This window comes from Python bivittatus, unplaced genomic scaffold (genome assembly GCF_059951505.1).
Source record: "Python bivittatus isolate LINGU-HERP-01145 unplaced genomic scaffold, Pbiv_v1 ctg000020_np1212, whole genome shotgun sequence".
Taxonomy (NCBI): domain Eukaryota; kingdom Metazoa; phylum Chordata; class Lepidosauria; order Squamata; family Pythonidae; genus Python; species Python bivittatus.
The window spans coordinates 35895992-35909599 of NW_028277030.1; the positions used below are offsets into that span (position 1 = coordinate 35895992).

General features: G+C 40.3%; 1 protein-coding gene across 2 annotated transcripts; it reads right to left on the reverse strand.

Moving 5' to 3' along the window:
* Positions 1–4762: 4762 nt before the first annotated feature.
* LOC103064299 (glutathione S-transferase-like) lies at positions 4763–12389 on the reverse strand. Of its 2 annotated transcripts, none has more exons than XM_007435158.4 (7): positions 12292–12389; positions 11340–11446; positions 10366–10417; positions 10013–10145; positions 9006–9147; positions 7426–7557; positions 4763–5120 (listed from the first exon to the last, which is right to left on the reverse strand). In XM_007435158.4, exons 2-7 carry the CDS (start codon positions 11424–11426, stop codon positions 5001–5003), a joined length of 666 nt encoding a protein of 221 aa, XP_007435220.1. In that variant the 5' UTR covers positions 11427–11446; positions 12292–12389; the 3' UTR covers positions 4763–5000. The 2 variants fall into 2 exon arrangements, with proteins under 2 accessions (XP_007435220.1, XP_007435221.2); XM_007435159.4 differs by having other exon boundaries at positions 12278–12368.
* Positions 12390–13608: the final 1219 nt, after the last annotated feature.

Consider the following 13608-nt stretch of genomic DNA (forward strand, 5'->3'; position numbering starts at 1 on the left):
AAGGTAGGGATCATGCAAGAAACTTGAAATTGGGGATTGATTAAACCAGGGGGTTTCAAACTTTTTCAAGCCACAGAACCTGTTAGTTAAAAAAAAAAAAAATTCCTGGAACCCCTGAATAAGAGGAAAAGTGATGCTTCTTTGGGTGGGTGTGTGGGTGGGGTGGGGGGTTGAATATCAGCCAATAAGCCTCACCCTTTCTGCTGCACCTTAGAAGAATTGCTGTGGTCACCCCGATTGTGTTCAAGTGAACTTTGTTCTTCTTGTTAGACCAGCATTTCTCAACCTTGGCAGCTTGAAGATGTGTGGACTTCAACTCCCAGAATTCTAGGAGTTGAAGTCCACACATCTTCAAGCTGCCAAGTGGAGAAACACTGTGTTAGACTCTCATAGAAGCTCATCAATTTCTCGCAGAATTCTAGAGTCCCACGGAATTGATTGATTGCTTATGTGCCATCACATCATTTTTGACTCCTAGCAGCCACTTAGATAGATCTTCTCCATGACAGAATACAGTCTGAAAAACCTGGGTTCAGCCACCAAATACCAGACCAGGAAATCATAGAATCATAGGAAGGCCTTGGAGGTCTTCTTGTCCACCCCTCTGCCCAGTGCAGGAATCCTCATATTTCAATAAATATTTCAAAGGGGGCCCAGGAGAGGGATCAGCCATGGATTTGGTCAGGAAACTCAGGCTTCAATCATAGTTTGAGGATGCTAAGGTATTGGCCTTGGTCCCATTCAGCAGCTATTCATACAAACATTCTTTCCACCCAGATATGCGGTTTAATAGTATTACCACTTCCAGATAGTAGAAGATCAGGGCAAAGCAAAACATATGGAAGAGGGAATCTTGCCTCTGTGTCATTTTGCATAGCTCTGGTCAAGCAGCAGTTGTCCCCATAAAACGTGAGCTCTTTTAAATGCCCCTTAAGCATCAGTTCACATTTCTCTTGAGACAGCTCTGTGCTCCAGACGGCAATCACGTTTGGGGGAAATGCATAGACATTACATAATGTGCTTCTTGACAATTGTGTGATGCATGAAAAGACATACATCCTTAAATATTGAAGTGAGTGGGTGGCCTTAGAACTTGAATAAATAAACCTGTGTGTACCTAGGCATGTCTTCTTGAATACAGTATATGTGGGTATGAAAGAATCTATTTTACGTCAATCACTGTTATAAGTTTGGCATGGGAAATGCTGGTGCTTTTCTATGAGTAGCTCCTGGGTGTCTGGGATAATGTCCAAGTAGCAAAAGTCATTTGGCAAACACTGACTCTGGGCAATCCAAATGTGACCTTCACAAACTCTCCAAGAGCCAGGTCCATGGAAGAGAGCCATGTCTTTGGTCATTTTCTATTCAGCTTTGAGCAGCAGCGTTGGTCCCTTGCAGCCAAACTAAGGGGAAGAGTTGTGTGGCCTCTTAAAGAGAAAGGACGTTTCCACACTTCAGTCTTAAGCTATTTGACTCCAGTATATGAATCAGTTGGAAATGAAGCCTTTCAGATTTCAACCCCTTCCCCCACTTGACAGTGGTGTGGGCCTGATTATCTGTTTGGACTACATTTACTACCTAAGTAATGGATTCCCCTGGTTCCTTCCCCCTCCCACCAAGGATAGTAAACACCAATCACTTTCCTTTCATTGAGGGGTCTTTGACAACATGTTGTTTCCATTGTCAAATCTTTTGTAGCCACCTCCCATCCATGACTCCCCCTTATACATCACTCCTTCTCATTGGGTGTATCCACTGTTGATGGGAGAAAGGAAGGAACGAGCGTCCAGATTTCACCTTTCCATCAATTGTTAAGAAAAATCGCAGCCTTTTACCAGTCCAGTAACCCAGAATAAATTGGCAGTTATGGAGAGTGTGGAGATGTTTGCCTACAATGAAATGAAGCTCAACATATAAACCAAGAGCACTGCTTGCACCAGCCCAGGTCAGAAAAACACTGCTTGTGATAGGCAGCAAGACAAGAGAGGTGGAGGAGGCTCCCTTCCTGGTGGACTGTGGGTAGGTAGAAGATGGCATGCCTTCCTACCTTCGAGAAATGGCCCGCCCTTGAGCTCCAGCAAGCTGTTTGTGCAGATCAGCCTTAATCCATTTCTTACCGTTTGAATTTTGGGGATCCAGATTAGTAAGATTATTCTCTGTGCAAAGTATCTGCTAAAATAGACTGTAATCCATAAAAGTGGAGCCGATATTTAATGTGTCCATCTATTTTTCTGTTCCCAGACAAGTGGCCCAAAATGAGCATGATGAAGGATGGAAAAGGTGAACCCAGGGAAATGTTATGAAATCCTTGGCTTCCTATTATATTTGACAATGAAAGCTTGTGATTTCCTGGTGCGGATGGAAGCTAACATAAGCCTTTCAGAAAAGGCTTTCCAGGCATTGACTGACTATATAATCAAAGCATTCTTTAGAGGAGAGTAACTGTTTGCCAAACCTATTGTCACTAGTTTTCCATTCGCCCCCTGTGACTGAGCTCTTTTATCAACGTTGGCTGCCTGAGCTTTGGCAAAGGCTAAGAAAATGGCCAGAGCACACCAGGTCATTCTTCCTCCCCCTGGTCCTTCTTCCCTGCTCTTAGAGTGACTGTGAAGAGTCTTTTGTGTGAGGAAAAAAAAATCTGCTGCAGGATTTTGAGTTGTGGACTGATCTGGCTCAAGATCTTGTGAGAAAGAAACCTCAGCATTCCAACAAATATTCAATTAATCAGATGCCATTAAATTGGGGTTGACCACTGGTGATTGCCAGGACAAATGCTTGCCAACTTGACTCTCCCAGCACACAGCTCTTCCTAGACCATTCAAGTCATCTTTTTTATCCATTCCTTCCACTTTAAGATTGACCTGGCTATCTAATGTGATACCTGTTGGGGTGCTGATGCTGTGAAATTTCACATTATGGTCCACTTGCCCCTTTATGAATAAATGAGAATGTTACAAAAGATCAGTAAGGCTTCTCCCAAGAAAATCAGTTGGAAAACTCTGTGTGTGTGTGCGCACATGCACACAATGATACTGAAGCTGCTCTTGCAGAAATGCTTGAGGTAAAGAAACTCAAGCACCTTTCCAGCCTTTGTGAATGAAACAGGAGAGTTGCATAAGGCAGACCTCCAGTTTAATCTGGGTAGCTGCCCTAATAATCGGTGCCCACAAGGGGAGACTACTTAGGAAGCTCATGACTGCCATCTTGTATTAGGCAAGGCAGGATAGAAATCTAAAAAATGGATAAAAACATCTCTGAGCCAAGCTGAGTTCCCACTGATAGATGCATATCATTTTCTAAGCAAAAGAAGAAAGATGGCTTGCCATTGATTTCCTCCAGGATGTTTTTTGGATTTCCTGGTGACTTAGGTTCATTTGTTTTTTTGTTTGTTTAGAAGTCAGCCACAGGCAATTAGATGTCTCTGTAAAGCTATTGCTAGCTTTAGCAAATACACTGGTGTGTTGCAATATCCATGAGAGATTTCTAAGAAAGAAGAGCTGAAAGCTAGTGTGATCATTGCAAGCTTTATTAAAGGTAAATACTTACAGGAGTAAGCACATGATGCTCCCTGCAACGGACAACAAGTATGTATACTATGTTCTGCATGTCTGTGCCAAAGGGCTGGTTTGTAGAGTTTTATAACGATCATGCCGAGTATGTGCAAAACAAGTTGGGTGAGAAACTAGCTTATCAGCCTGTGAAATGCCTTTCCTGTGAACTCCTCAGTATCTCTGCATCGGGCATTACCCCCACAAGCATTCCCTATGCTGGACATCTTACTATTTTTTATACTAAAATTCATGCAGTGGTTAAATATGGTGTTAGCTCGGTTCAGGGTACACAACTGGCCAATAGGAAGGATAGTTCAGACATCTTGTTCAGGTGCAGTCTTTTCATGTGCTGTTGTTGTTGTTCAAACTGCTCTCTTCTTAAGAACTCAGGTACATGACTTTTGTATGTAAGCTGTACATAAATGTATGCGAAAATGAGGCAAATGTATTGGTTGCTGTTAGGGTGCAAGGAATGTTGTGCTTTAATGAAATGCAACCAAGGGTCCATGTAGTCACCAGGAGCTGAACTCAATTCGAGGGTGTCTTAAAGCTTATTCTCAGGGATAGCAACATGCCTGCTCAAGATTTGAGATTCTGTATCTGCACTACCTTGTGATTAATCACTGGGTGAGGCTGATGGAAGTTGTTCTGAAACATCCAGAGGGCATCTTACTGAGTTTTATTGAGCTACATCAAGATTCTGACTGTATGGTCATCTGCAAGTACCCTGGGCATCTTCTTTTAAGAAGGGAAGCCTCAGTGGTGGGAGTTGAGTAGTCCCGGCTTTTGAATCATGAGAATGTGCCGTTTTAAAGGGATAGACTGTTCTTTTAAAATGACTGTAGGTATTGTGACATAGAGTAAGTTTTCATAGACCACAACCCCAATCATGTGCAATTGCTAATATTTATGATGCACAAGAGGCTGTGCTTGGATTCACGCTTTCCACTATACCCCAATTTGCTTAGTCATGTTTTGCTGATTGTGTCACAATTGGCCAGAATCTTTCGATATCTTCAACCAAATCAAACCTACTGCATTATAGCATAGAACAGTATATGAACCAGATGTTTTCTATTCCTGCCTTCCTACTGTTCAGTGGAAACCATCACTAGGAAATATTGTCTTCTTAAGGTGTTAATGGAAGATCAGACACATTAATGACTGCTTAATTCTGAAGGGATGTGCCCATAATTAACTAGTCAAATAAATATTGGTTTGGAATGTTTTATTTCACGTTAGTTTAATGGCAACATACTGTACCCGTTTCATCTTTACAGATCTTAATCTTGCTCATTTAGCTTTCCACTGCAATTATGTTGATTGATCCTGATATACAGGCCTGCACAGTTATACCCCCTTACAATCACTTGAAGTACAGTTACTGTCCCACCTAGACTCAGAGTTTCTATCCACAGCAGTGAACAGCCTCAGATTCTCAGCCAAAATTCAGTGGAAAATTTTTATTGCTTCAGCTGCCATTTTCTCAGTCATTTGAGGTTTTCGCGGACTACCAGGCTGCAAAAATTTCTTAATTGTAGGGATGTTACTTATCCTCACTTTAAAAGCCTAAAAAAAAAGAAAAAGAAAAACGTTTAGAAGGAGAAAAATGCATTTTTACAATAAAAAAAAATGACATTGCTGGGTAAACATTAGTCATCTGAACAACCTGCAGTTGTTGCATTTTGAAGATTCATTTATTTTAATGCTGCTATTTGATCGCAGTTGCAAATTGTAATCATCAAGTGAGGTATATATGTCAACAAAGGTTTGCATGATAATAAAATTTGTTAGTAGATTTGCTTTGTGTGTGTATGCTTTCGAGTCAGTGTTGACTCCTGTGACTCCCTGGACAAGTCCCTGCAGTTTTCTGGCAAGGTCTTTCAGAAGTGGTTTGCCCTTGTCTTCTCCCTAGGGCTGAGAGAGAGGGACTGGCCCAAAGTCACCCAGCTGGCCTTGTGCCCAAGGTGGGACTAGACCTCACGGTCTCCCGGTTTCTAGCCTGATACTTTAACCACTACACCAACCTGGCTGTCGGATTTGCTTTATAATGAATTATTTAGTAATAGCTGTTCCATGAATCTGGACCTCATATATACCTTGGCTTTCATCTTTCAGATCTGGGGCATTTTTCTCTGCATGATAGTGTTCTCCCTTTCTCCTTCCCCATCATATGAAAGTCATATGAAAAACGTTCAAGAAATAGAAGAAAAATAGTTGTCCAGACCCTCCCGCTTCATTGTAGACTGATACCTGTAGTGTCCTTTGGGCTTCTGCCAAATGGGTAAATACAGTATCAAACATTTAACAAAAATTATCCACTTTCAATCTCTTGAAGCCAGGTAACATGATTTCCCATCTAAGACTAAGTACAAAGAATAATTGTTAAATTTTTAAAAAGAACTCACTGAATATTTTTTATTCTATGTTCTGTTTGTTACTTTGCTTATTGCAGTATTTGCTGTTCTGCATATAGTTTTGTGACAAGAACAATCTAAAATAAAATATTCCAATAGCATAAAACCAGTTTGGCCTAGTGGTGAAGGCACCAGGCTAGGAACCAGGAGACCGTGAGTTCTAGTCCCGCTTGAGGAATGAAGCCAGCCAGGTGACCTTGGGCCAGTCACTCTCTCTCAGCCCTAGGAAGGAGGCAATAGCAAACCACTTCTGAAATCCTCCCAAGAAAACTGCAAGGACTAGTCCAAGCAGCACTGATCCGAAGGCACCAAAAAACAAAAACAAAAAACAAAAAACTGTAAAGCAGCAAGAATTGGTAAAATACACAAGGTTGGATTCAAAGGTGAAGAGCTCAGAAGAAGGGAAGACCCTTACCATACTCAGAATAAGGAATATGTTTTTTTTCCTTGAATAATAGAATTCATTCCTATGAGTGTCCATGGATTCAGGTAAGTAAGAGGCAACAATGGAACATGCATCTTAATGTTTTAACTCAAATACTGCAACTAACATAATTCCATCTGATTTCAGCGTGCATTTACCTAAGGCCAAGATTTGTGTCAGAACTTTACTGCACACGTCATGATTTTTGCGTCATTGGTGAGGTTGCTGCTGTCTAGTCATATCTATGGTGTGGAACAAGGTGCCATAGCACTTAACAAGGTGTTCCACAACATCTTAACTGCTATGGCAGCATAAAATGTTGCATAATATCCCATGCTGAAATGTGAATATACTGAACTCTTAAGTGTGTAATTACTGATTTTGTGTAGATTAGATATATGCAAATATTATCAGACATTTTGAGCCACATGCCAGGTGCCATAGTCTCTACAGTTGACGGAGCCAGGTCAGAGAGAATGGTTTTAATTAACATGTAAATTTAATTAACATGACTACATCTCATGTACTTAGCAATCATTGCCTTCTGTCACATTAAACATATGAGGGAACTTATAGGAAAGCTTATCTAAAGCTTTAGGCATGCTTGTAAACTTTGGTCTACAGGTTGTATACTTATGACTTAAGTGAAGGCAGAAGATATGGAAGGAATGCATGCAAAGATTTCAGATGAACCATTAGGGCAGCAATTCATTAGTTCACTGTAGCTGCTATAACTGAAAAACAAGACCCAGATTTGAATTAGGGGTCTAGCATCAGTACACCTGCATGTTATCTTTCATTATCAACATGATGTGTGTCAAATGTACCGGGGAATTAAATATGGGATATAATTACTGGCAGATTGGTCTGAGTGGCAATTGAAATGACCATCCTCCTTATTATCTATGGCACAGCAAACTGCCTTGCACTTCTGTCATCACTGTTTGGAGAACTTGATCTAGTACCTGATCAAGGTATTTTGATTCAATGTTGTGCTGCATGTTTACATTACTTGCTAAGTATAGTTGCTTACCTTTAATAGAGGAAATTTTAAGAGAATATCTGCTTTTAGCTCTTCCACCATCAAAATGGATTCAAGCAGTTGAACATCTGCTCTGCTAAGCTGTCTTCCGACAAGGAAGTCTTGTCCATGATCTTTGAGAACCTTCAGAGCATAAAACATGTTAAAGACTTATGGTATTCTAGATAAATATAAAATACTGAAAAGGACTATTTGGAAGACCTGGAAGTTAGCCACCTGGAGAACATTCCATCATTTCGCATGGAATGGATTTTTTTATAATGTTAATTTATAAACTGAGCTTTAATTTCAAAAGGCACATCTTAAGGATTTTTTAGAAAAATGAAAATGCAGTCCTAGGCAAAGGGAATGAACAGAACCATTTCACTAGCTCACTTTTCAATTTTGGAAAATGTCCAGTGAAGTGCAGTCCTTTATTTATCCTTCTCCTCTTAGCTGAGAGGGATTCTACCATTCCTTATGGCTTCCAGGAACTCAAAAGCATTATGGGGAAAAACAAAAGGGGACAAAAACGAATTATAATCCTCTTACTCTATATCCATAAGGATTGCATAAAGGAATTTGATCTTTTTCAACAGTTGTACTTCTCTTGCAAGGAGCGGAAGAAGAAAGGAATGTGTGGGGTCCCCACCCCTCTGCTGTTTCACTGTGCTCATTTCCACTACCAATTGTGTTTTGGGATGGTAAATTTCTGCAGCTCCCTGTTCATTTTAGAAGCCATGATGAGTAATCTCCCTGCTATACGGATTTCCCACGCAGTACATGGAAGTGATATGACAAAGGCAATTGCACAAATAGGATCGTCTATGGTCTCCCTGTCTTGGTAATTGGAGAGTAAAGAGTTGCCCCAGGAGAGCTTTTGGGTGCTTCCGTTGTGCCATGCTGAGATGAAAGTTGAGTCTCCCTGATACAAAGTTATATTCAGCCTAACCAGATGAGCTACTGTGAAAGTATATAACATATTGCAATAGTGAACAAAAAGGTCATGTTTTGGAACAATACAGGATTTTGTACTTCCTGCTCCAACCATTATTGTAAACCTTCTTGATCAGGAGAAAAATGTCTAATAATAAGTTGAATAGTACTGATTATCCTGACAGAACATAACACAAGCATCTCTCCTCCTCCCAGGCAGATAAACACATATAATTATAAGTTAAAAATGCTAGCTATCTTTCATAATACTCAAAAGCTGTTGCCGAGAGCAGTCTCCTTTCAGCCTAACGATAGGTCAGATAGGTATCTGTAAACTTCTATTCTGGATGGATATTTCTGCCATATCTTTGTAGGAGAGTATTTAATGACGATATGGAGGAAGTTGGCAGAATTGTACTCTTGCTGAGGAGAGTTCCCAGAATTCCCAATTGGTCTGCACCAGGTTGGAGAAGAGAGACCAGGGTTTTGTTGTCGCTGCTGTTTGTTTTAGAACAATATTTTTAGACATATAAGGGGAATATAGAATTAGAGGAAACAGCAGTTACCAACTCCCAACAGTTGACCCTTGGACACAACCAGCGAACCATTTCTGAAATAACCATGGCCATCACTTTACCTTCCCTTTTGCTTCCTACCTTTTCATAGACTGGTAAATATCTAGTGGAGGCTTTTTCCAGGACTGTCATTAACTCCTTCTCCCTGGTATCAGCTGGCTTGAAGGGAAGCATCATAATTCCCTCATTGAGATCTACGGTACCTTCACAGTACATATCGATTCTGAAAAGGAAAAGAAGGTTCCTGTGTTTCTAGACCTCTGGTGAACACAGAGTTTCCTCCACTGAATTCCAGATGCAAAGATGTTGGAGCAACATGCTTCATTCTTCCACTACAGAAGAGTTCCTCCTTTCAATTATACAACTATTGACTAAAAGCATTAACAGAACTTTGTATTTATGTTTCAAGTAATCCTCACACTTCACACACATTGTATCTTCTGCATAATACTGACAATAAGCCTGTACTGCATTCCTTCATTAATGGGGCGAAGAAGAGGATACAGCTTAAAATCAGTCACATATATCTGAAGTCTACTTGCAACGTGTTCCTGTTTATCCTGAACTTTCCAGGTGGATCTTCCTTTCCTGCAAGATTTGATGTTCCTTTAACTAGCATTTTATTCTTGCTAGTCAACAAGTGACTCCTTTCCAGAGAAAGAAGCCCTTGACCACCAAAAAGGCTGGTATGCTGTTTAGCCATAAAAATCTTCAAAAGCTATATTTTCAGTGAAAAACAGCTCAAGGGAGAGAGAGAAACTAGATGCCTTAATGTGATGTTAGAAGCAAATACATGAATACTAGGAAAGGAGCACTGACCAAATTTATCAGGTTTAAATAGTCCCAAGAGATGAAATCCACTGCCCGGACTTCTAATAATGTTGCTTAAATGAACTTCATTCTAACTGGGAGGGCGAGAGAGGGCCCCTCACCCATTGCTTTCGGCAGAATGCTTTTCTCCTCCTTGGAGGTGATTGAAAACTGAAATATGCTGACTCATAGTATGTCAGCAGCTCTCATCGTTTGCCAGGAACTGCCTGTTCCCTCGTGTATTCTGTACAGGAAATCGTTATAAAATGTTACATTACAGTGCTCTCTCCTTGAGGTCCTTCCCATAGAGATTGTATTTTGCTGCAATGTAATTGAGAATGGCTCGCGTTTGCACCAGCTTCATCCCATCAATTTCCACCATGGGCACTTGCTGAAAAAGCAGCCATCCATCTGGTAAATGGAAAAGGACATATTAATGTAAGGGTTCTCCCCAGTTATCAGCATGGCAGAGGATCTGGAGATCCACTTTATAAAGCATGCTTGGAATTTCAATATTTTCCCCTATACCTCTGAGAAGATGTCACTGTATATTTCTTAGATCAAAAGTCTTATGAGACAGTTTTGCTGAATATTACATGCACACACAAGCATGGGGTAATGTTATGCTCACCATTTTTTAACTTTTGTAGATCTTCTTTTGATTCAATATATTGTTCTTCAAACTGGTAAACAGAAAAGGCAAAAGATTTCACAGACTTCCAAAATGATTGCAGTGCCCAATTCATCCCCACTTACATAGTCCCCGGAAGAGATATGTAAGAAAAGGAACTCCCTGTTCCAAGAGGAAGTTGGATAGCTGGATTTACTGAGCTCAGCTGTGACCTAGCACATTTTATGAACCCAGTCATTGTCATTTATAAACCATGGTGTAGCTTTTTGTGACAACCCAGCTAATGTTAATGTTATGGAAATTAATCACTTAATCCATTTTAGGAATTGGAAAAATTACATGGATTTCCATAATGTCACCATCGTCATGCTTGTGGATTATTTGCCCATTACAGTTTTGTGCCTGAGAACTAAGGTGTAAAATAGTTTATGTCTGAATTCACCAACTGTTGTTCCTCCATCACATTAATGCATAATATTTAAGTCTGGACAATTTATTTTGACAATTAAGTGAGAAAAATCCCACAAGTGGCTCTTCTTGAGAGGAAAAATGCAATTTGTTTTTCTAAATGTATTTATGATCTATTTTTCCTCCCCCCCCCCCATTTTTGGGGGAGGGGCAGCATACATGGTTTTCCATTTTATCCTCATAAATGCCTTATAACACTGACAGGCTGAGAGACCAAATCTGGACTTTATGTTATTTTCTGACAGTTCCTCACATTAAATCACCAATGTTTCGTGGCCCTTTCCTGACAAGTCATTTGCCTGTGGCAGCTGTTTTACTAATAAGCTGTTTTCATATTCATAACTTAATAGTAGGGCAGCCCATAATGTTGGGGTGTTACAAATGTAGATGTGTTTGTTTAAAATGATGATGTTCATCTTCAAACTTGAGAGAAACAAATTATCCACACTGGCAGAAATAGATTCTTACACAAACGTTATTAAGTAAGAGATGTTTTGAGGACCAACCTCAACCCCAGCTGCAGCCAGCAGCCACTTTATGGTTTCCATTCGCCCTCTTCCATTGAAGTAGTGAAGCTTCGGTTTTCCAGCCATGGTTCTAGTAACTTGTTTTCCTGTTATATTAAATAGATAAATATAATTATTCTAGATCTAGATCTAGACACAGATATCTCCAGACAGAGCAATATAACATTTTACAATGCTCCTTTGTTCACTGGTTTTAGCAAACAATTTTATAGCAACTTTTTTTAAAAAAAATCCATATTATCTTGAATAGGAGTGTGTGTGTGTGTATGTGTACAACTTGCCTTTGTAGAAGCAAGAGAATAGCATTTTCCTCCATCTCACCCATTAGTCAGATGGATGATCTTTTCACTAAAACTCTGCCACCTGCAAAACTCCAGTTTAAGACAAATCCAGCATAGCTGCTTGAGAAGCATTCTCTTTCTAAGATTTCAAATTCTGATCCATTCTTCATTTTTTTTCATCTGCTCCACTGGGAACAACTGGTTATCTTTTGGACTAATGACAAGTAAGTATTAACATTAACAAATATATGTTTATTCTGAAGGAAATCCTTCTGAGTTCAATGTCCCTACTTCATAGATAAGCAGGTATGGGATTGCAACATATATTTATTAGTGCAATTCTACTAAAAGGGTTAATGGAATAATAGTTCATTCATCTCAATTGAAAAACATGTTGGTTTCAGAAATTCATAAACCCACGACAGCTTGTATTTCTAACAAAGCTCTCCTTCTACTCATAATTCTGCCCTTTCCTCCAACTCTTCCTTTGGGCTTTCAGAGAAGAATCTTACAATAATTTCTGTCCTTGTTTATTAGTCACCACTACGTAAAGTTTTGCCAATCAATAAGCAAGGAGAAGACAAACTTTAAGATTAGAGAATTGCACCTACCACCACTTTCTTCTCAAGTTCCTACCTTTGAATACTGACCTGCTGAAACGTCTCGGTAAGTGCAAGTTCTTCTTAAGCAAGATGTATTCCATGCACCTTCAATATATAAAGCTCCAAAGCTCCACCTTCTGACAGAAGAGAGAGAAGGAGCAGCCCAGATGGAGGAGGAACCCCACTGGTGGCAAATAGAAGAATTTCTATGCCTTTCCCCCAACAGAACAGCTGACTTTCAAGTTAATCCATACTGGGAAAAGTTGGCCCTCATGTGAGTCTGATGCAGCTTGGTTCAGCGATGGTCTGGGCAGGTGTGTTAAAGGCACAAGCACTCATGTAGTTTTTTGTGTTGTGTTGTTTTGTTTTGTTTGGTGTAATCTCCCCTAAACATCCTTGAATCAGTAGGGAGGTAAATGGAGAAAAGCTCACTACACAAAAGGATCCTTTGGTTGGGGAGGGGCAGTTTGGTGAATAGTTTCCTTAATTAAATGGTAGTGGTGTACAGGTAGTCCCTGGGTTAAGAGCACCCAGTTTAAGGATGACCCATAGTTAAGAACAGAGCCTTCGTTCTTCGAGTTAAATACACAATGGTTCGAGTTCATTACACAACACTACTTATACAGTGTTATACAATAATACTGTTCCGGCTTACATACAAATTTGACTTAAGGACAGACCTTGGGAACGGAACTCATACATGAACAGCAGGTTAGGGCTTTGTTCCATGCCTCAGATGGCCTGCTTGACTCACCAACCACAATAAAGCATTTGTCAGAGCAGACTCCTAACTTGACCAAAATGCCATGGGGTAGGTCCTAGGTTGGTTGGCCTTTTGTAGGGGTGGGCAAGCTCTCAGAAACCTGACAATGCCCCTTTTCTTTTTACTTTTCTTTTCAAAGTTTGCCAATAGACACCTCAGATGGGAAAATGTCAAATATGAGAGAGAATCAATGGAAGGGCATCGTACAAAAGATCTATCAATGGAAACCACATGTCCCCAAAGACCTACCTATGAAAAGGCAAGCAACTGGTGCTTTCTTTCCCAGCATGGGGTGGAGGAGTAAAGAAGAAGGGGAATCCAGCAATCTGGGGCTGTGGCAAGTACAGTCCAGACATAACATCAGGCTATCACTGTAGCTGAAGCAGAGAAAGGGGTTGAAATTCTGAATGGGATTTCTTGAGCTCTCTTCACTCCTAGCTACTTTATGCATAGGAGTCAAGCAACTTAAGATTGCAGAGTGGAAAAGCTCTTCATTGGATAGTGTGGGAAATTAAAATGGCAGCTTATCCAGCTACCCAGCCCTGTATAGAATATTGGAAGGGCTCCATGCAAATATTTCAGTGGGCTGGCAGGCATCCAAG